This window comes from Dicentrarchus labrax, unplaced genomic scaffold (assembly GCF_905237075.1).
Source record: "Dicentrarchus labrax unplaced genomic scaffold, dlabrax2021, whole genome shotgun sequence".
Lineage (NCBI taxonomy): Eukaryota > Metazoa > Chordata > Actinopteri > Moronidae > Dicentrarchus > Dicentrarchus labrax.
This window is the reverse complement of record NW_026136717.1, coordinates 132,572-153,633: the sequence shown is the minus strand read 5'-3', so window position 1 is coordinate 153,633 and position 21,062 is coordinate 132,572. Positions and strand designations below refer to the sequence as shown.

The 21,062-nt window shown below is 38.7% G+C and overlaps 1 protein-coding gene and 1 long non-coding RNA gene across 2 annotated transcripts in view; one reads left to right on the top strand and one right to left on the bottom strand.

The window, feature by feature from the left end:
- Positions 1 to 21,062, bottom strand: part of LOC127379579 (trichohyalin-like) — a 175,195-nt gene that overhangs the window by 29,101 nt on the left and 125,032 nt on the right. Inside the window, exons 19-22 of the mRNA XM_051429380.1 lie at positions 17,417 to 17,503; positions 16,396 to 16,500; positions 15,704 to 15,973; positions 14,534 to 14,617 (exon numbers count right to left, since the gene is read on the bottom strand). Of these exons, the coding sequence (XP_051285340.1) occupies positions 14,534 to 14,617; positions 15,704 to 15,973; positions 16,396 to 16,500; positions 17,417 to 17,503 (546 nt within the window). The remainder of the gene's footprint in view (positions 1 to 14,533; positions 14,618 to 15,703; positions 15,974 to 16,395; positions 16,501 to 17,416; positions 17,504 to 21,062) is intronic.
- On the top strand, positions 5,019 to 5,518 carry LOC127379614 (uncharacterized). Its single transcript, XR_007888348.1, has 3 exons — positions 5,019 to 5,076; positions 5,189 to 5,233; positions 5,505 to 5,518. It is a non-coding gene; the product is annotated as an uncharacterized LOC127379614 (long non-coding RNA).

The following is a 21,062-nucleotide window of genomic DNA, read 5'->3' as shown; positions in this document are numbered from 1 at the left end:
GTGACAGTCAAACAGGTCTGTCAGGTTACAAATATATGTACAGTATCTCAGCAGGGATCATGACAACAAAGGAGAGTTTGATATTTAAAAGTCACAATGCTATATTTTTGATAGAGATCAATCTGAAGGAGAACTTAAAGGAAAGAAACCTTCTGTGGAAAATACAAATACCAACCTCTGTGGTCTTATTCTGCAGCTTCTCTTCAGCTTCCTTCCTCCTCTGCTTCTCATCCTGGAACCTCTGGCTGGTAACCAACGGCCACTTAATATGAAAGAGAGAAAGGAGACTGAGATTAGAGACAAAAAAAAAAAAAAAGCTAATCCTAGAAAATATTTTCATTAATGCTAGCACATTTCCAACATGTCATATTTGTGTTTATTATTTTATTTACTGTTTTTTATGTTAATATGTTCTATCCTTCCTGCTCTGATGAAACTTTTCTTTTCCTGACTTTTCCTGGTTTAATCCCTGAAAGCAAAGTCCTGTTTCTTTACTTACATGTGAGTTCTTCTTTTTCTCTTTACCCTCATTCACCTCCATTTGCACCGTTTCATGTGACGTGAGTGTCTCTCTCTCTCTTTCTTCAGTGACACACTGATCTTCACTTTTGTTACTTTTAGACTGTCTTTTCCTTGTTCCTGCATCAGTTTGATTCCTGTGCTTTCTCTTGGTCTCTGTGGAAAAATAAGGTTCAATATTAAAGTCTAAATTACATTATTCATTCATCTTCCTGGCGCGTGCGCGAAAAGCTGCATGCAAACCACATTTGTAGGTCTATAACCTGTGAAATACCAATCAGTTCTTATCCCAGGTGATCAAATACCCTCTACATCTCATACAGATAGACATGGTACCCTTTAACATCTGTGTGAGACATTTTTAACACATGGTTAACGTTGTGAAACAGTCACTGTTTGGTTGTCAAGCAACAAAAGGAAAAGGTCATGGTTTGCATTAAAATAACTGTGTTACTTTACGTTAATCATGTGACATAAGTGACTCTACAAGTCACGTGAACTATATGTAACGTATGTAACTGAAAACCTAAAATGACATGAGATACAATCAACATTGAGTTCTGGTCTTACAGAGGACAGGACCCCCAGTCTCCTGGGTTAGTTTGACCCATCCATCCACCCCACCACCTTCATATGTGGACTTTCTTGCTCTTTATACGACGTCACCAGACACAGATGGGTTTCTGTTGTGCGTCTCATACAGATGTTAAAGCAGGGGCCTTAAAAATACCGGCTCTGGGGCCATTTCCAACCCGTCACATGTTATTAAACATATCCTGCAAGATTATTATTATTATTTACTATTTGGTTGAACTAACAACTCCAACAGTGGCCGGAAGGTTATTTGAGTTTCACAGCCCTGTGTTAAAGGTACCTTGTTAGTCTGTATGAGACACAGAGGGAGTGTGACAAAGCATCTGACTACCTGGAGACAATAACAGGCTGAAAATACTGGTACTTTGATCAAAGTGAACATTTCATTCACACAGTGACATAATTCCTATCATTATTCTCTTTAAAATAACTTTAACATTGTAACTTACTGTTTATGTTGTGTTTCCACACAAAGTAGACAAGTAACAATATAATCAGGATGCAAACAGCCAAAGTAACAGCCAAACCAACTGTGGCAGAAGAAGAGCTGGACTCAACCTCAAAAAAATCATCTGAAAAGATAAAACACAAAAGAACATGGTAATTATAGAAAAGTACAGTTGACCTCAGCTATTTAAAACAATACCAGTGATCCCTTCATAAAAAAATATATATAAATAAATGTTAACCAGAAATATGGATGTGTGTCTCTCTGATCTGGTTGGTCTTCTTCTGTTGGACTCTACAGGTGAAGTTGTTGCTGTGTCTCTTCTCCACAGTCACTCTGCTGCTGACAGTATAGAGGTCATCAGGACCTCTGTCTGTCTCTGTAGGTCCAGCAGAGAGGAGGTTTCCCCTCACCGTCCAGCCAGACCACCTCAGGCTCTGGATACCAGCTGTTAGAGTCACAGTTTAGGATCACTGCTCCTCTCTTTCTGTCGATCCCCAATAAACTGATGACAGGTGAGGAGGCAGTGTGTGATGCTGAGCAAACAGAAAGGTTTAACAGAGTGGTGTCAGTGAAAAGGAAAATAGTGATACTAACAATAATACCATACCACAGTTTTATTCCCCAAATCATTGAAATTAAGAAAATAACTTTCAAAGTTTCAAAATCTGGTGCACCATGTGAAAAGGCTAAATCTTTGCTGCAGCGGCCATGGGTTTGACTCCGACTGATGGCCCTTTGCTGTGTATCATCTTCTCTGCCTCTCCCCCCTTTCCTCCTACTCTTCAGCCATCACTATCGATTAAAGGCAATAAAAGCTGTCCCCCCAAACAAACAACAATAAAAGCTTCCTCACTGCCCGCCTATCAGCATGAAACAATTAAATCTGACCTCCTGCAAGTTTTATGCCCCGTATATGAAATGCAACAAAAGTGGCATTCTCTCATCTCAGAAACATTATGTTGGCCAAGGTATGGCCAATGCAGTTTTAACTCACCTTCTTATTAAAAAGTCCATTGAGACTCCAGCAATGTTCAGTTAGTTGCAATCTGAAACTTCACCACTAGATGCCACTAAATCCTACACACTGGACCTTTAAATGTATTTTTTATAAGTTGTGAGTTCTCACTCAAACTGTTGACTGGATGCAAAGCCTACACCAAACCGCACTATGAACACTCACTGTGTTTGTACTTACCAACAACAAGCCTCACAGAAGATTGTTTTTGAAGCAGTGGAAGGTCGCATTCATATGTTCCCTGATCAGAGCGTTGTACTTTGGAGAGTTTCAGTGAAATGTTTCCGTGCTTCAGTTCATTGATGAACAGTGATGTTCTTCCTTTGTAGGATGGATTTCTTTCTTTTATGAGATCCTGACCAGCACGCCACACATGGATGAATATATGTTTCAGGTCAGATCTCTTCCACTCCACTGTCTCTGCAGTAACATCCACCGCAGGTTGCAGGTGACATGGCAAAATGATGTCATCCCCAACTCCTGCCAGTATTGACTGAAGTGGACCAATTAACCGAGACTGACCTGGAACATATTAGATCTGTTCATTAATTCCTGTGGTAAGAAGTGGCTACAATGCACTGTTGGAATAATACACAGCATTTGTCTTAAAGTAAATTACCAGTCATAGCAGCATTATTTTCCATTGATAGAAAAGTGGAAGGTGAAGATAGTTCAAATGTTTACACTGAATATATTTGATTAACATAGCAGAAGATACCTTATTAACATACGTAACACGTAATTGAATTTGATCTAAAACCCGAAATATGAAGAGCATTTGTGTTTTACTTACCTTTACAAGAGTGTGTTAGGAGAAGATGTAAAACCAAAACACTGAGGGGCCAGAGTGGAGACTGAAGTGTGAGTCGGTCTGTCTGGTGAAGCCTCCTGCAGCCCTGAAAATGGAGCAGTTATATGATGTTTTAAAAAATGCTTTTGAATCGTTTCTTGTAGGTGAAATGAATGATGTAATTGAGGCCTCACACAGGCTGATATATTATTTAGAACCTACTGTGGGACAAATCCCAGATACAGTCAAAATGTAAAATACATCAAGTGCTTCTTCTAAATCAAAGGTTCTGTTATCTCCTCTATTTTGTCATTTGTTTTACCTGGCTGATTTAAAAATAACATTTAATAACAAGTACAATTCAAAAACAGATTGTACATATAAGCATACCTATGCATGGTGCAATAAAAACTTTGTTATACTTGTTATAACTGTTTGCATCAACATTTCCAATGACAGAGACCACATGCAGACCTACTTTTGTTCTAGAAGATGATATTGTCTTTTAAAATAGAAGTTGAAACATGTAAAATCGGCAAAAACAAATGAATAAGACGACGTACCTGCATGATGTGTCGGCCGTTTAATCAGACTGCACGGCAAGTCTGTAAATCATTGATTGTGACCTTATCTCACTTTATTCTATCCAGTGCAGGTTGCTGCATATTATTTTATTTAATCCAGCAGAAACAAATCAAAAATGAAATTTCAGATTTACTGAAGGGCATTGTCGAAGTACCAAACGTGTTATAATCAATCTATCACTTAAGGTTAAACACAATATGGGGCTCCTGTCTGGGTTCAAGAACTAAGATCACTTTCACTTTGATTGTCTTTGTTAACAGTTGAACTTTGAGCCTGTTGCTAGGTAACTGGTCACTAGTATAACATATTACAGCTGCAATTAAAGTATCAGGAGCAATAACAATGATTTTCTAATGTCTTACCAACTTGAGAAAAGGTAAGTGTTCATGAGGTAGTTGTTAGGGCCGTTATCTTACTGCAGGGGGCAGAACAGGACTTCAGATTCACACTGACTGACTTCTTTCTCGGGTCCATGCTGTTCATACGGATGCTGATTGAAGCCCAGCAGCATCTACATACATCAGATCATCTGTTCATACTGACTGTAGCTCTTCAAAAAATATTTCTGCCTGCAAAACAAAATATCCATTTGTCTTTCAGCTGTCGGGGTACAGCACAGCAGGTCTGTTCAGTTGTCTAGAGGTACAGTGAAACCCTATCTGGTGGCACAAGAACACAACAGCTGCGTTGATGTTAGCCCCTCGGCTTAATTGTCCCCCTTGCAACCAGGACAATGGGCACAAGGTTTACACATTGCATCTGATATGTTTGCACAATCGTGCTACGAGTTATGTTGCATTATTGTAGTCTCTCCTCCTGGGAAACAGGAAACTACTAGTAGGAGCTTTAGGTTTGAGTCTCAGTCATCAAGGTCGTGCTATATCTATAAATATAAGTCCAGGGCTGATCGCAGTTCTTAGTCAGCTTCTTAACTTGTAAGCAAAGGGGTGTACCACAGAGCTGTATGTTGAAGCCACATGAGTTTGGCCTCAGCTTTTCAACATCAGAAAACCAAACAGGAAGAGGAAGCTTTCATCTGCATTCTACTTCAGCTAAACTTCAGTCTGATGCTCAGTCAGCACCGAGACAACATGGTGGTTGCAGCTTTCTGCTTCAGACTGTGTGAGTACTGCATCTCAGGTCTCTTCTTTTCAAGTGTGACATGTTCTTGTATGAATATGTACAGTAAATGAGTCTAAGGTTGATGTATAGTTTGTTTCCTTTGTCTATACAGTCATGCTTGGATTCATTCTGCTGGGTGCACATGTTGAGAACAGAGGTAAGTAGGACTCAGCTAAAGATAAGACAGATATTTTATGTTTGTATATTGGTAATATCCTTTAAACTTCTAAAGGATGGTGTCATTAAAGTTGTTACATTTTTGTGCAGTAATGATCCAGAATTTGAATTGTCATGACATACATTTCAAATGTACGTCAGACTGCACTAATTAAATTGTCACAATGTGCTGATGTCTTGATTTTGTGCTTTAAAAGAGATTTTTCCAGCAGTTTAATTTGTTTTTAACTCACTCTGTCTTTCTGTCTCAGATGCAGCTTTTCGTATTGTTCCAAACAGACTGCAGGCCTTTCAATACGAGTCCGTCTCCTTTCACTGTGAGGGTCTCGATGGCTCCACTCAGTGGAGAGGGATCAGGAACACTGTGGAGTTCATTTCAGCATGCGGTGAGGGGACTCCAGTACTTTCTTGCACCATTCACAGAGCCTATCCATCAGACAGTGGAGAGTACTGGTGTGAGACTGAAGGAGGAGAGAGAAGCAACAGCGCCTACATCACCATTACTGGTATGTTAAATTAAGTTTCTATAAAAGGTCACTGCTTGAAGTCCATGAGGTTATGGCCTCAAATGTAAAAATAAATACCTTGAGAGAACTAAAAAAACAGATTAAAATCAACCTTGCCAGCTTACTCCCAGAAATTAGACATATTGTAGTATTTCACCAAATCCATAGGTTTAGTGTTGCCAGAGCAACGCTTTGCCACTTTTAATGCCAAGGGAGGAAATAGAATATTTGCTGTTCTCATAAACTGGTTGAAATTCAAACACATTTTTCCTTGCAGATCCAATCCTCAATAAAGCTTATGTCTTGACATTTAAGGTGTGTTAATTGATTCACAACATTAACTTATGCAGGAAAAACATTCCACCTTAAAAGTTGCTGGTAGCCTTTGAGTGGAAGAATGAATTAAACACTTCTTCTCCAGTCTCTGTGCTACTTAAAGAGCACTAAAGGTCTTTGTTTTTCAGGGGGGTCAGTGATCCTGGAGAGTCCAGTCCTTTCTGTAAGAAAAGGTTACAATGTGACTCTGAGCTGCAGAAACAAGACGACTTCCTCCAACCTCACAGCTGGTTTCTATAAAGATGGCCTCCTCATGGGCAGCAGCTCTACAGGAGAGATGATCATCCACAGTGTTTCCAAGTCTGATGAAGGACTCTACAAGTGTAAGATCTCTGGAGCTGGAGAATCAGCAGAGAGCTGGTTGGCTGTCAGAGGTGAAACATTGCAATGTTTAAGATTAAAATAGATACAATTGTTTTTATGACTATTCTTTAAAAAATATTAATTGAAACGTATGAGTTTATGTTACAGAAATAAAATAAAGTCAATGTTGGGAGAGCTAAAACAATGGATAACACTGATATCAATCGTTCCATCTAACTCCCACAAATTGAGCAAACCAGGGTCTTTCATCAATGTTCAGAATGAAGTTATACAGCCTTTGTTTTCCAGCTGGTTCTGTGATCCTGGAGAGTCCAGTCCTCCCTGTGAAAGAGGGTAACAATGTGACTCTGAGCTGCAGAAAGAAAATAACTGTCTCCAACCTCACAGCTGATTTCTATAAAGATGGCCTCCTCATGGGCAGCAGCTCTACAGGAGAGATGATCATCCACAGTGTTTCCAAGTCTGATGAAGGACTCTACAAGTGTAAGATCTCTGGAGCTGGAGAATCAGCAGAGAGCTGGTTGGCTGTCAGAGGTGAGACATTGCACTGTTTATCTTCTAATGGTTCTATAAAAAGCAGAACAGCAACCTGATAGATGTTCAGTATGTACCAGAGTAATGCTACAGCAGCCCTTAGAGACAACCTGTGACACACTGTTAATACTGCCATGCTGTTACAGCACATATATCCTCTTGTCTTTGCAGCTCTTCACACAGAGACTTGTCCCTCCTCAGATCACTCCTGTAATGTTCTCCTCCTCTTAAGGACTGTGTTCACCATTGTGATGGTGGCTCTGCTGCTGCTGCTGGTGGGACTACTTCACTGTGGGAAACTCACAGTTACACAGAAAACTCATGCTCATATATAAAGTATATATATATAACTAATACAGAGTATATTTGTCACTCTCACACCCACAGAGGTACTGACTGATGTATGAAGTATTTATAAAAGGCGAGCTGATGGTTTATGTTGTTCTGTGTTTTGTTTTAGACTGATGATGCTGGTGATAATTTGAGCTTCTCAGACACAAACCACATGAGAAAACGTGTGTATGTAGAAGAGGCATTCAGGAGCCTCGGTAGAAACAGTAAAACGTTAGTGGTTTGATAGAGCTGAGTAGGTGAACTGTGTCTCGAGTAGGCCTCATATATATTCATCAATGTAACCACAGAATATGAAGTAATAATAAAAATATATTCACATTAAACCGTCTGCTGTGTTACTGCAGCACCTGACTTTAGTTCAGTCTGTCCCAAAATAGCAAATAGCAAACAGATGATAACATAATAAGAATACATGTGAATGGTGAACATATCATTACACAAAAGAGCACCTTGAGAATGCTAACATGCTCATGGTGCTCTTTTTGCTCAGGAAGGTTCCTGACTGAGTGAAAGGACCTGGAAGGATTTCAGTGGCAGCCATGATCAGAGAACATTCTCTAAATGCTGAGGAAAGATGCGTCGATACTTCCTTTCTTATCTCTATAGCATCGGATACACTGGACCATCTTTTTAGCTACAAAAGGAGATAATGCCATCCCACAATTCCTTGCAGCAGCAACATTTAAAAAGCTGCCTGGTTTACGAATACAAACAATCAAAGGACGCACATCAACTTCTAAGTGACAGTCCCATTTTCATCCTATGCCACAATTTGCTAATATGTTAATATGTTCTGAACTTTTAACAACATGTTACAGCCATTACTGAACGCTACTGTTGCACAATCAGTTGGTTATGGAGTTGTCAGCCTGTGTGAAGCACTTTGTAATGTGTAGAAACATTCTGATATTAAAATGATCAAAGTGAAGTTCATTCAGTCAGTGCATAATGTAGTGTTGGTCTTCCTCATATTGGCCTTTGTTGTATTGCCAGTCTTTAAGACTATCATTTAAATATTTGAATTGATCTTCAGTCACAGATTCTGAAACTTAATAACTTAATAATGATCAGATTCACAATGACTTTTATTGCCAAATAGGTTTTCACATAAGGGAACTTTCCTTTGTATATTGGTGTATAACAATAAACACAGGACAATGGATGTACATGTAGAGCACGTCAAGAAGCATAATGAGAGGAATAGAAAATAACAATAATATACAGAAACATATTATAAAGACAATAAAAGACAGCATGTAAAATATGGTTGCTATTTCAAATGGAAGATGTGTAAAATATCACAGTAATAATTATAAAGAATATTTGCAATGTGCAGAAGAAGATTCTGATATGTGCACATCATTATTCACATTTTTTAAATTAATTTAATTAATAGTTAAATCAGCACATTTTCAATGAAATTTCACTTCATCTGCAAAGAACATTAGCCCAGTATGTTAGAAACACTATAACCAATTTGAAAAGAACTGATTTTCAACAGAAGTTCTGCATTAGATTTAATTCAGTTTAGTAAAGTTACTTTTATTTATTATCAACAAAATAAAAATAAGGTCCATATATAAAAAGATAGATAGATAGATAGATAGATAGATAGATAGATAGATAGATAGATAGATAGATAGATAGATAGATAGATAGATAGAGAATTCTAAACCTACATTTTAAATTCAGTAACAAAATAATACAAAACATAGAAAGACAAAAAATATCTTCACTGTGAAGAAGATCCAAAAGACGACTGTTACAAATCTGCTGTTTACTGTTTGTACATTAGTGTTACATCTCAATGGACAAGAAACTTCACCATAAAATATTAATTAAAATAATAATTCCTGAGTTACGTAACATCTGATTTAGAGTCAGAGTTTAATTTATTTGAACCATTTTAATAGTTAAATTCTAATAATTCATAGAATTATATTTAGCTTTTTTCACCACATTTGAAACAGAAGATGTTTTGAATTGTTAAGAATAAAAATGTAATGTGTTATATTCAATATTCATAAAGAAAAGGGGTTCATTGTTTTTTTTACTGATTGTAAAGTCATGTGACCACATCTTTACGACTTTATTATGTTCACAGGAAGATCTGAGTCTGCTGTCTCTGATGTTTAACACTGCACTCTTTACTCTTCAGAATGCATGTTGGTGTAGGCTGGGCTATCATTATTATATTTCAGTGGCTATAAACTGAGAGATGTCGGATCTTTCCAGTGTCCCCGATGAGTGCCGCCTGCAGTCTGTCTCCAGAGCTCCAGGACAGGGCGAGTACAACGGGTACCATAATCCGAGTGTGACATCTGTGAAATGAAAAGGTCACACACTGACAAGCAGAATCATTCAACAGTTTAAGTTAAATATAGTCATAATGATAATAATAGTGTTGCTTTTGTTATTATTATTATTTTATCATATTTTCTTTTATCTCAATGAAACTCATCAACACTGCTGAATGGGATAAGTGGATGTGAGTAGGAAAACTAACAAACAAATGTTAGTGTGTTAAATCCATTGTGTGTGATTGAATGTCATTTCCCTCTTTACATGGAAACAAGAGAAATGGATCGTAGGGTAAATAACAGGTTATTCATTTGTTTGAATGGCTTATTTGAAATGTTATTGTTGTGCATATTGTACACACGTACACACTGTAGAACTCTAACAGTGTTCATCCACACACACACACATTACCTTAAGGTGTTTCTGAGAGGGATGTAATACCTTTACTAGTCAGCTTCATCCTGCTGAGAGGGAAACGACACACACAGATTAGTTATTCAGGATAAATCAACTAGCAAACAGACAGACAGACAGATGGATATTGATCTGTCAGCAGTTATTACTGTAGTTCATTCAGACAACTCATATTTGAAATGTTATTACAACAGTATAACTATTTAGATCTTGGCGTCCAGGCTCCGACCTCATCCCTCCCTGCAGATATGTTTACATAGAGATATTGGGGAGTGAAATACCGTAGACCCCTAGCTGGAGCCTACAGGTTGACATTGAACAAGTAAAAAACTCTCTTTGCTTCACTGTTTAGATTTACAGAGGAATTCTAATAGTTATTGTGACTCTATTTTATATGGAGAGGTGATGATAATGGTGGTGTCTCAGATATAGACTGTCTTGGTTTCAGATAAATATCAATAATTTTTGAAGAAGATTAAAAGAAGTGAGATGAAAACACTGCTCCATTAATTTACAGTGTTTTAGGATAGAAAATGGACCTTGGTCTCCTTCTTTAGGTTCTCCACTTTTTTCTCAGCTTCGTCCCTTTTCTTCTTCTCCTCCGTGAGCTTATTTTCCAATGGAAGGAAAAAAGAGGGATGAAGAGAGATTTAAAGTGCCCATAGTTTAGTCGGGTTCAACCTCTGTTTATACTGTGAATATATACTGTAAATATCAGCTGTAACAATCAGTGCACTACTCAACTGATGAATTCAACATGTAATTCTAAAATAAGAGCATTAAAGTAAAGAAGCAGAATGTCTCAAAGTCAGCAGTGTCAGCAGGGTTCAACAACAAAATCTAATCTTTATCATATTTATAGAATGAATACATTCACTGTTACACTGCTCTGTGTTTCTGTCAACCTGAGTCCACTTTCATATATAATATAATATGGTATATAATAACCACCAGAGTGAGTTAATCATTGCATTCACTGTATTTAAACTCTGATTTTGACATTGATACAATCACATGTCTGATTAAATATGAAATATGGACAACAGGAGGCACTGTGTTCTGTCTCCTCTTAGAACTGCACTCTTTCAGCAGCTCTGCTCTTCTTCATCCCAAATGAATCTGTTACAATTTCTCTTAATTGACCTAGACATAAGTGTAGTCACTGTGTATCTCTGTGATATCAAACTTATATGTGTTCTGGTTCTGGTTTTTTTTTCTTTTCTGTGAAATAAAACTGGTTTATGCTCCTTTCTGTATTTTGTCAACTTCATCAAGGTGCAGTTCAGTTTGTGGTAAAGAGAATGGTTACCACTAGAATACATGTGTTTGTATTTTGAGTTCAGAAGAAACAAAAAACATTTAAAATCAAATAAACAATAAGACATTACAGGAAGTTATTCCATAGTCTGATTTGTGTTTGAAAATGTTTCACAATATATAAACTATTAGCCAGCTGGAAATAAATCAATGTGTTGATGAAAAGATGGAGAAAGTATCAATGACAATGAAATAAACTGATAGTGGTTAAAGTAAATTATATTTACAGATCTACGAACCTCTGTGGTCTTATTATTAAGTTTCTCCTCAGCTTCCTTCCTCCTCTGCTGTTCTTCCTGGAGCTGAGTGGAGAAACATGTTCTTTCATTAAGACGAGTAAGGGAACATGACAACAGGGACAGACAAACAACCCATTGATGTTCACTAAATCAGAAACAGGTAAGGGAACATGACAGAAAAAATGGAGTTAGAAAGCTGTAAATAAATCTTTTGCAATATTTTTTTTCTCTTTCCCAATAAACAGTTGAGTATCTTTTTTTAATCTTTTTTTTTTACATTGGTCCTTATCTTAGATACAAGATGTAATGCTGTTTCCGGCTTTGCTCCTGCTCCTGATATTTGTCATTGTATAAGTTCTAATAAACAGAATGCAGCAGTGAAAGTGGGAAGGAAAAGAAAAATGCAGCTGTGAGACATTTAAGTTAGTAATGATCAGATGAAGCTCTTTGTTCAGGTTCTTCACTTGATCCTTCCTGTCCTGTTTCTCCTTCAGGAGCTGTTTGTGGGTTTCAGCCTGTTTTCCCTCCAACTGGGAGTGCAGAGAGACATGGAGACAGACTGTGAGATCCAACACATTCAATCCTAAAGTAAAAAGGCTACTCTACTTAAATTCATGAATCAAGAAGAGTTTTTTTAATTTAATCTTTCAACCTTAAAATACTTTGACTCTTTGTGTGGTTGATGTTGTTATACATTGAAATATTCTAAAGATAAAATACAGCAGTAATATGAGATTAAACACTAAAAACAAACAAACAGGTAGGTGTAAACAAAACTAGGGATGCTCGATATTGGCTTTTCTGCAGATATCCGATATTCCGATATTGTCCAACTCTCAATTTCCGATACCGATATATGCAGGCTTTTTACACCAAAACTGTTAATACCAACATAACATATCTCCTATTGTGGAATTAACACATTATGCCTCATTTTATTGTGATGCCCCACTGGTAGGGTGGCCATTTCCGTCACATCAAACAGGAGGACACTTTACATACACGGGGACACGCAAGCAGATATTTGTTTGGTATGATCCGGTTTTAAATTTGAATGTTTTTCCACCAGATTACATAAAGGTGCATACACATACCACATAGCTAATAATAAATATGAGTATGAGCATTTTCAGAATTTCAGTCCAACAACCGATGTTATGTTCTCTGTCACTGAGAGCTTGATTGACAGCCTGGTGGTAACAACTGGGAGTGAGCACACATGGCTCATTTGAATATTTAAATGAGCCATGTGTTGATAGATCACAACAAGATAATGTAACCAATGAAATTACTTATTTTGACACACATTTTTAGCCAATAAGTATTAAACTAACGAGGTAATGTGTCAAAAGGCAACCTTTTTAGTTATTTTCTCAACAGGAGGACAAATGAGTGTCCAGCTTAAAGCTGCACCTGCAGCCCAATATCATCCAACTGCAGCCACAAATGGGCGTTCTCGTGCTGGTGGGGGTCCCGTTTTCGCTGACTGGAACGCCCCCTTCTTCTTCGCCTTTCTTGCTGAACTGTAACTGTCAACATCCGGTTTAATATAACATTCGCTAGTTAGTGTTTCTCAACAGAAGTTTCAAAATAAGATCTAGTAGTCTGTAAATGTATTATAGAACTAACGTTAGCAAGCTAAGCCATCTACAGAACCTTAGTCCAATTACATCTTAATATGCTTACATTTACGTGTAGGACTAGTCCATATTTCTACCAGTTGTTGAGGACAATTCATACTTTGCAGTCGCGTGATTACCATGGTTACCTGGCGGGCAAGAAACATATCCGTAAAAAATGAAAGTCTACAAAAGTACAGATAGCTATCTTTCTTCAAGAGTGGATGGGTTAACAACGCTGTCGTATGGGAGGTGAAAATCAGCTAACGTTTGCGAATGTTTGTATGTTTGTAGCTCTACACAAAGTGACATCTGAAGTCTTCATCTGAATATGTACACCCTGCCTGCCGCCAATGACAGCTTGATAAGTAACGTTAGTTTAAAAAAAACCTTATGCCAACTAGACTGTATCATATATGGCTAACAGGATGTCAGACATTGTACCCTACCTGCTCATCCACTCCACATAGCATCAGACAACAGACAAGAGCAGCTGGGGCAGTGAAATGTCTTTAATCCTGTTAGTAATCTGTTAGGTTGTAACGTTAATGTAGTAGTAATAACTGTACCATAGTAACGTTATGTATGCAAAGTAACTGTAAGTAAGTAGACGCAGTACAACAGTAACATGTATTCTTCTTCTCATCAAATCAAATCACGTACATATGATATATATATATATACTTTGTATAGTAAAACTGACGACGTCCTGGTAAGATCCTTGATTAGTTTACTGGGTTCCGTTGCTGGAGAACGATGTTCTTGCCCGCCAGCTAGTAGCTGTGACGTCACGTGCAAAGTATGAATTGCGATTGGTCGATTAAACACTACCAGGAACACCCAAGCCGCAGCTGGACCCTTCTCCTGCAGCCGGACAGGGCGTTTAAAAGCCGGACAAGTGGCCACCCTACCCACTGGATGCATACATCAATGCAACATTTCCAAATGTAAACACTGTCTGTGCAAAATAAGAGAACAACTTCAACTTGCATTGTATCGCTAGATAAGCGCTAGCTTTGGTTAATGTGTTTTATTGTATTATTCACCTGAAGGAGTGCTAATGTAAATTCTAAGCCAATTGTTAGTTTGGTTAAGTAACAGCTCATAGCAGTGTCAAATATTTAAGGTGCATTGCACTTATTTTGTGTTAATATTAAAATAATTCAGCTTTAAATTGTTTGCTTGTTAGCCACAGTTAGCAACCAACCAGTCTAGTTGTTGTTGTTGTTGTTGTTGTTGTTGTTGTTGTTATATGTCAAACCCGATACCAATAATTCCCGATATTACATTTTTTAGTGAATATCGGGAATTAACTAAATATCAATAAAAGATGAACCTGTGTTATCTTGGTGTTCAGCTCATCCTCCATCCTCTGCTTCTCTCCACGGAGCTGCTGCAGCTCAGATTCTTTGAGTTTGACCTGGAAGGACAGAGAGAAGGTCCAGAGAGACAATGAGGGACATGTTCACTAATTAACATTTAAAACTTTATACTACAAACTGACAAAAACATGTCAGACAAACAACCCATTGATGTTCATTATATCAGAAACAGGTAAGGGGACATGACAGAAACAATGGAGTTAGAAAGCTGTAAATAAATCTTTAAATATTAATTAATTAAATACATATTTTTTTTCTCTTTCCAAATAAACAGATCTTTTTTTATCTTTCTTTTTACATTGGTCCTTATCTTAGATACAAGATGTCATGCTGTTTCTGGCTTTGTCTCTTGGTTTTGATGTAATCGGACTTTAAACCTGCTGCTGATATTTGTCATTGTATATCTCTCTATAAAAGCAAGAAATCTGTCTGTCTGTCTGTCTGTCTCTCTGTCTGTCTGTCTGTGTGTGCCTCAAATATCTCTGCAGATCAGGATCAGACTGACCTGAGAGTTTCAACATGGCTGCTGTGTGGTTTAAGGGTGTGCAACGTCGACTTTGTTTGGACTACAAAGATACCGTTAATAAATTATTTCATAAATGATTTACGAATTCCGCTAGCATTGTCAACCATAGCCACCATAACCACGTGCACACCAGAGCCAATCACTGCAGAGCCAATCCCTGCAGAGCCAATCCCTGCAGAGCCAATCCCTGCAGAGCCCACCCCCATGACACACCTCAGGAAACACGCTGATCTATACCTGCAGCGGCGCGAGCGGCTTTATACCTGCAGCGGGTTTTGCCGGCTGTTCGGTCCCGTTCTGTGCATCTAAACTGACTGTTGAGGATTACTGAGACTGAACGAGTCCGGACCGAGTCTGTTCCGGTCTGAGGAGATCCGCATACGCGAGGACAATAAACTGGAATCGAAATCTGTGGATGTTCATCTGTAGCTAGCTGCTCCATGAAAAAGCTACTTAACCTCCCACTTTTATATAGCAATACATACTTCCTACGGGCACTGCACTAGTGTTCTAATAAACACAGAATGCAGCAGTGAAAGTGGGAAGGAAAAGAAAAGTGCAGCTGTGAGACATTTAAGTTAGTAATGATCAGATGAACCTCTTTGTTCTTGGACTCCAGCTGATTGTTCAGGTTCTTCACTTGATCCTTCCTGTCCTGTTTCTCCTTCAGGAGCTGATTGTTCAGGTTCTCCACGTCCTTCTGTCTGTCCTGTTTCTCCTTCAGGAGCTGATTGTTCAGGTTCTCCACGTCCTTCTGTCTGTCCTGTTTCTCCTTCAGGAGCTGATTGTTCAGGTTCTCCACGTCCTTCTGCCTGTCCTGTTTCTCCTTCAGGAGCTGTTTGTGGGTTTCAGCCTGTTTTCCCTCCAACTGGGAGTGCAGAGAGACATGGAGACAGACTGTGAGATCCAACACATTCATTCCTAAAGTAAAAAGGCTACTCTACTTAAATTCATGAACCCAATTCAAAATCTTAAAATACTTTGACTCTTTGTGTGGTTGATGTATGTATGTAAATAAAGCAGTGATTATGAGTTTTAAAACTAAAAACAAACAAATAGGTGGGTGTGTTTAGCTGCTAAATGCTCCACTGTGTTCACCAGCTAGTCTCTGACTGTGTCTGTGTGCTGCTAATAAAGCTAATGTACAGTGGGTTCTTGTAATCGGACTTTAAAGCTGCTCCTGATATTTGTCATTGTATAAGTTCTAATAAACAGAATGCAGCAGTGAAAGTGGGAAGGAAAAGAAAAGTGCAGCTGTGAGACATTTAAGTTAGTAATGATCAGATGAACCTCTTTGTTCTTGGACTCCAGCTGAGTTTTTGTGGTGTCCAGTTCTTTTTTCAGGGTCTGCTCTCTTTTCTCAGCATCCTCCCTCGTCTTTCTCTCCTCCTCGAGCTGTCGAGACAGGAGAGAGATGAAGTGAGATATGAGTGAAATAACCACACAGTGACAGAAAGAAACATTTATCCTGACTCAAGTCTGACTTTTGCAGTGCAATGGAGAAGATGCAGTTATTAATGTAACAGTAATGTTTAATATCAGCAGTGTGAAGTTGGAGTCTGCAGTCAAACTGAATTCCAAGTCCATTCATTCCTGATTATGGACACCTTGAAGGACATTATCCCTCTTATACCATGGTCACTTGCCAAAGAAAATAAATTAAGACCATTCATTTATATTTTCATGCGTTTTACAATCAAAATATAAAGTTTTTCACAAGCCATAATTTAGTTTCCCTGGTAACGCCTGAGGGTTTGACTAACACCTGGAACAATCATTATCCTCCTGCAACGGAAACGTTGTTCACTCCTCCAGTAAATAGGACGGACCTTAGATACGACTTGGCAACGGGAGATAAGCAGCGAGTTGAACAGCGAGCGGGATGTGAGTTGATCTCTTATGTGATACAAAGGATCAGTAAGTTCAGAGGGGAAGTGTTCTTCTTGCAGCTTGAGTGTTACAGTTAAAAGAAATGTTGAAGTCACTCATTGTTGTTAGTTTGTTAAGGTGTTGCAATAAATTGGAAACAGAGGCTTTGACTGCGTTCCCGTTGCTATGGTTACTCATTTTAGAGACAGGCGGATACACCAGCAAGCGCATTCATTTAGAACGGTGAACAGACAATTTGACTGGAACTACTTAGTAGGTGTCCATATATCGGGGATTAATGGACACCCTGCAGCCAATCAGAATCGAGTATTCCCCCAGACCATTGTATAAGTTCTAATAAACACAGAATGCAGCAGTGAAAGTGGGAAGGAATAGAAAAGTGCAGCTGTGAGACATTTAAGTTAGTAATGATCAGATGAACCTCTCTCTTCTTGGACTCCAGCTCATTCTTTGTGGTGCCTTTCAGGGTCTTCTCTCTTTCCTCAGCTTCCCTCCTCTCCTCCTGGAGCTGTCGGAGAGAGATGAAGTGAGATATGAGTGAAATAACCACACAGTGACAGAAAGAAACATTTATCCTGACTCAAGTCTGACTTTTGCAGTGCAATGGAGAAGATGCAGTTATTAATGTAACAGTAATGTTTAATATCAGCAGTGTGAAGTTGGAGTCTGCAGCGGGTCAAACTGAATTCAGAACAGACTTAAATCAAGTCCCAGTTTTTTCTTCAAGACCCTCAACACCAAAAGGTGCTTACTGTCAAATAAAAACTTTAGAGAATCTTGTGTCCGACAGGAAAACTCTAGAAATGTTCATATTAATAGATTGTTGAATTCTGAATGAATTTATTTATTATATTTATATTTATTTTACAACATTTTGTCTTTTTTAATGTTTTCAGTTTATTCTCTCTCTGCCAATAAACAACAGTTTAATATCTTCACTCTTTGTCTTTTGGTCCTGATCTGAAACACAAGATGTCATGCTGGTTTTTGGTTTTAACTCCTGCTGTTGACAAACAACAACAGGTGTAAACAAAAGTCAATATCAATGAAAGATGACAGTATGAGAGTCCAAGTAAACAATAACACATTACAGGAAGTTACTCCATGCTCTGATTTCACAATATATAAACTATTAGCTAGCTGGAAATAAATCAATGTGTTGATGAAAAGATGGAGAAAAGTGCTTTTTCAATTCAAAATCTTAAAATACAGACACACAATAAATATAGATTCAGCTGGTAGTTTTCTTTGTAATGTGAGATTATTGAACACTAATGTTCTGTGTGAGTCCCTGCAGACTCTGGAACAGCTCAAATAAACACACTTAGCATTGTTTCATCATCACACTTCATGACTTTTATGTTTCAGTAGTCTGCTCCTGAACATGAAATCACTTCTGCTGTAAAACCTGGTTGATGGATTTCCATCTGCTTTCTATCTGTGATGATGATGATGATGATGATGATACAGCTCTGCTCTCCTTCATCCCAAATCAATCTATGTGAGTTTCTCTTGTCTCTCTTTTATAACAGTTAGTTGAACTGACCTCAAACATCAGTCACAGCACTGTGTAGGATATCATACATTGTCTGTGATGTGTCTGTCAGGATATATTTCTTATTTGCTTTAAATAAAACTGCTTCGTGCTCATTTCTGTATTTGTTCACCAGTTCAGTTTGTTGGAAACAGAATGGTTGGGAAGATACAAAGAGAATCAACACCACATTCATGTACTGTATATGAAAAGGAAACAAGACAACAGTGACAGCCAAACAGGTCTGTCAGGTTACAAATATATGTACAGTATCTCAGCAGGGAGCATGACAACAAAGGAGAGCTTGATATTTAAAAGTCACAATGCTATATTTTTGATAGAGATCAATCTGAAGGAGAACTTAAAGGAAAGAAACCTTCTGTGGAAAATACAAATACCAACCTCTTTGGTCTTATTCTGCAGTTTCTCCTCAGCTTCCTTCCTCCTCTGCTTCTCATCCTGGAACCTCTGGCTGGAAACCAACGGCCACTTAATATGAAAGAGAGAAAGGAGACTGAGATTAGAGACAAAAAAAACTAATCCTAGAAAATATTTTTCATTAATGCTAGTACATTTCCAACATGTCATATTTGTGTTCATTATTTTATTTATTGTTTTTTATGTTAATATGTTCTATCCTTCCTGCTCTGATGAAACTTTACTTTTCCTGACTTTTCCTAGTTTAATCCCTGAAAGCAAAGTCCTGTTACTTTACTTACATGTGAGTTCTTCTTTTTCTCTTTTCCCTCATTCACCTCCATTTGTACTGTTTCATGTGACGTGAGTGTCTCTCTCTCTTTTTCTTCAGTGACACACTGATCTTCACTTTTGTTACTTTTAGACTGTCTTTTCCTTGTTCCTGCATCAGTTTGATCCCTGTGCTTTCTCTTGGTCTCTGTGGAAAAATAAGGTTCAATATTAAAGTCTAAAAGACATTTATTTATTCATTTACCTCACTGCCGGTCAGTACAGTGGACAGAACAGCTGATCTAATGCCGGTAGGTACAGTGGACAGAACAGCTGATCTAATGCCGGTACAGTGGACAGAACAGCTGATCTAATGCCGGTACAGTGGACAGAACAGCTGATGTAATGCGGGTCGGTACGGTGGACAGAACAGCTGATCTAATGCCGGTCGGTATGGTGGACAGAACAGCTGATCTACCAGCTGAACTCTGGAGGAAACACACCGGGGATGAAGAGGAGGGAAGGATGAAGACGGGACGGGTTTATGGAGAAGGAGAAGATTGAAGCCGAGTCTCCCCTCTGTTGTTATGGTGGATGTGCGGTCTCCTAGCAACGGAATGAACGAGCTGACGGCATTGACGCGGAGCCCCGCAGAGTACCGGGATTGTACCGAGAGTGAACAGCTCTGTGGCCCGGATGTTGAACTGCTGTCGTTGGACTCCATCCATCTACCGAGAGAGATCCTGCACGTCATCATCATCTTCATCCCTCCCTCTGTAAACCCAACATCCTGCTGCTGAAGAGGAGGCCTGCGACCACTTTATATATATTCTTAATATATGTATGTCTATCTCATATGGAGTATGTAACGAAAGTAATTTCCCCCTGGGATTATTAAAGTATGTCTGATTCTGATTCTGATTTCACTGAAGTATCAAAGCTCATGAGACATTTCAGACTAAAATCAGGTATAAAATGGGTTATAAAGATAAAACATCTGACAATTTCACTGATTGGAAATAAAAGTAGACAAAGAACCACATTTGTAGGTCTATAACCTGTGATCGCCCCCCCTCGTGGCCCAATTGTTGAAAAACGCATGCTAAGGTGCCCTCTTGGGAGCCAAAATACACTAAATTGCCCTCTTGGGTGGAAAAAACACTCAGCTGCCCTCTTCTAAGTTCTGTTATTAGGTAGATGCCTGTTGCATGTTTAAGGAGGAGCTACCTCACTACGTCTTGTGGGAATAGCTTTTCAAAGCCAGCCAGTAAAGTTAAAAGTTGGGTTATTGTAGGGTGACCAGACGTCCTCGATTTTCGGGGACAGTCCCCGATTTGGCCGACCTGTCCCCGGTTAAAGCTGTCCCTGAAAATGTCCCCGATTTGAATGGGGGAAAAAAAAGTTGCTTATGGATGCACACTCCAGTTATTATGGTTAAACCAGTTTAACTAACGTGCTGACGTTACGTGCGCGGTAAATGGCTTGTGTCGACCGGCTGGTCTCTTTTTGTTTGCTTTTTTTTTATAAAACACACGCGCGCTGCTCCCGCTCTGCTGCGGCACATCCACGCCACAACAGCAGAGCGCTCCTCTGCTCGTCCGTGCAGCTGCAGGTGAGTGACGGGGGAGCCAGCTGGAGAGCGCCTCCTTCTTTATTTTATTTTAGGGGCACCGTCCTTACAGGGGGACGCGCGCTTGCAGGTTGCACTCTATTTGTTCTGACTTTCTATCACAAGGAGTGCACAGTGTAAATGTAAATCCTCTCATGTAATGCTTTGTTGTGAAATATGGCTGAAGTCACGAGTGGAAGTGTGCACATGTTGACAAGCTCCCATGAGTTGATTGAC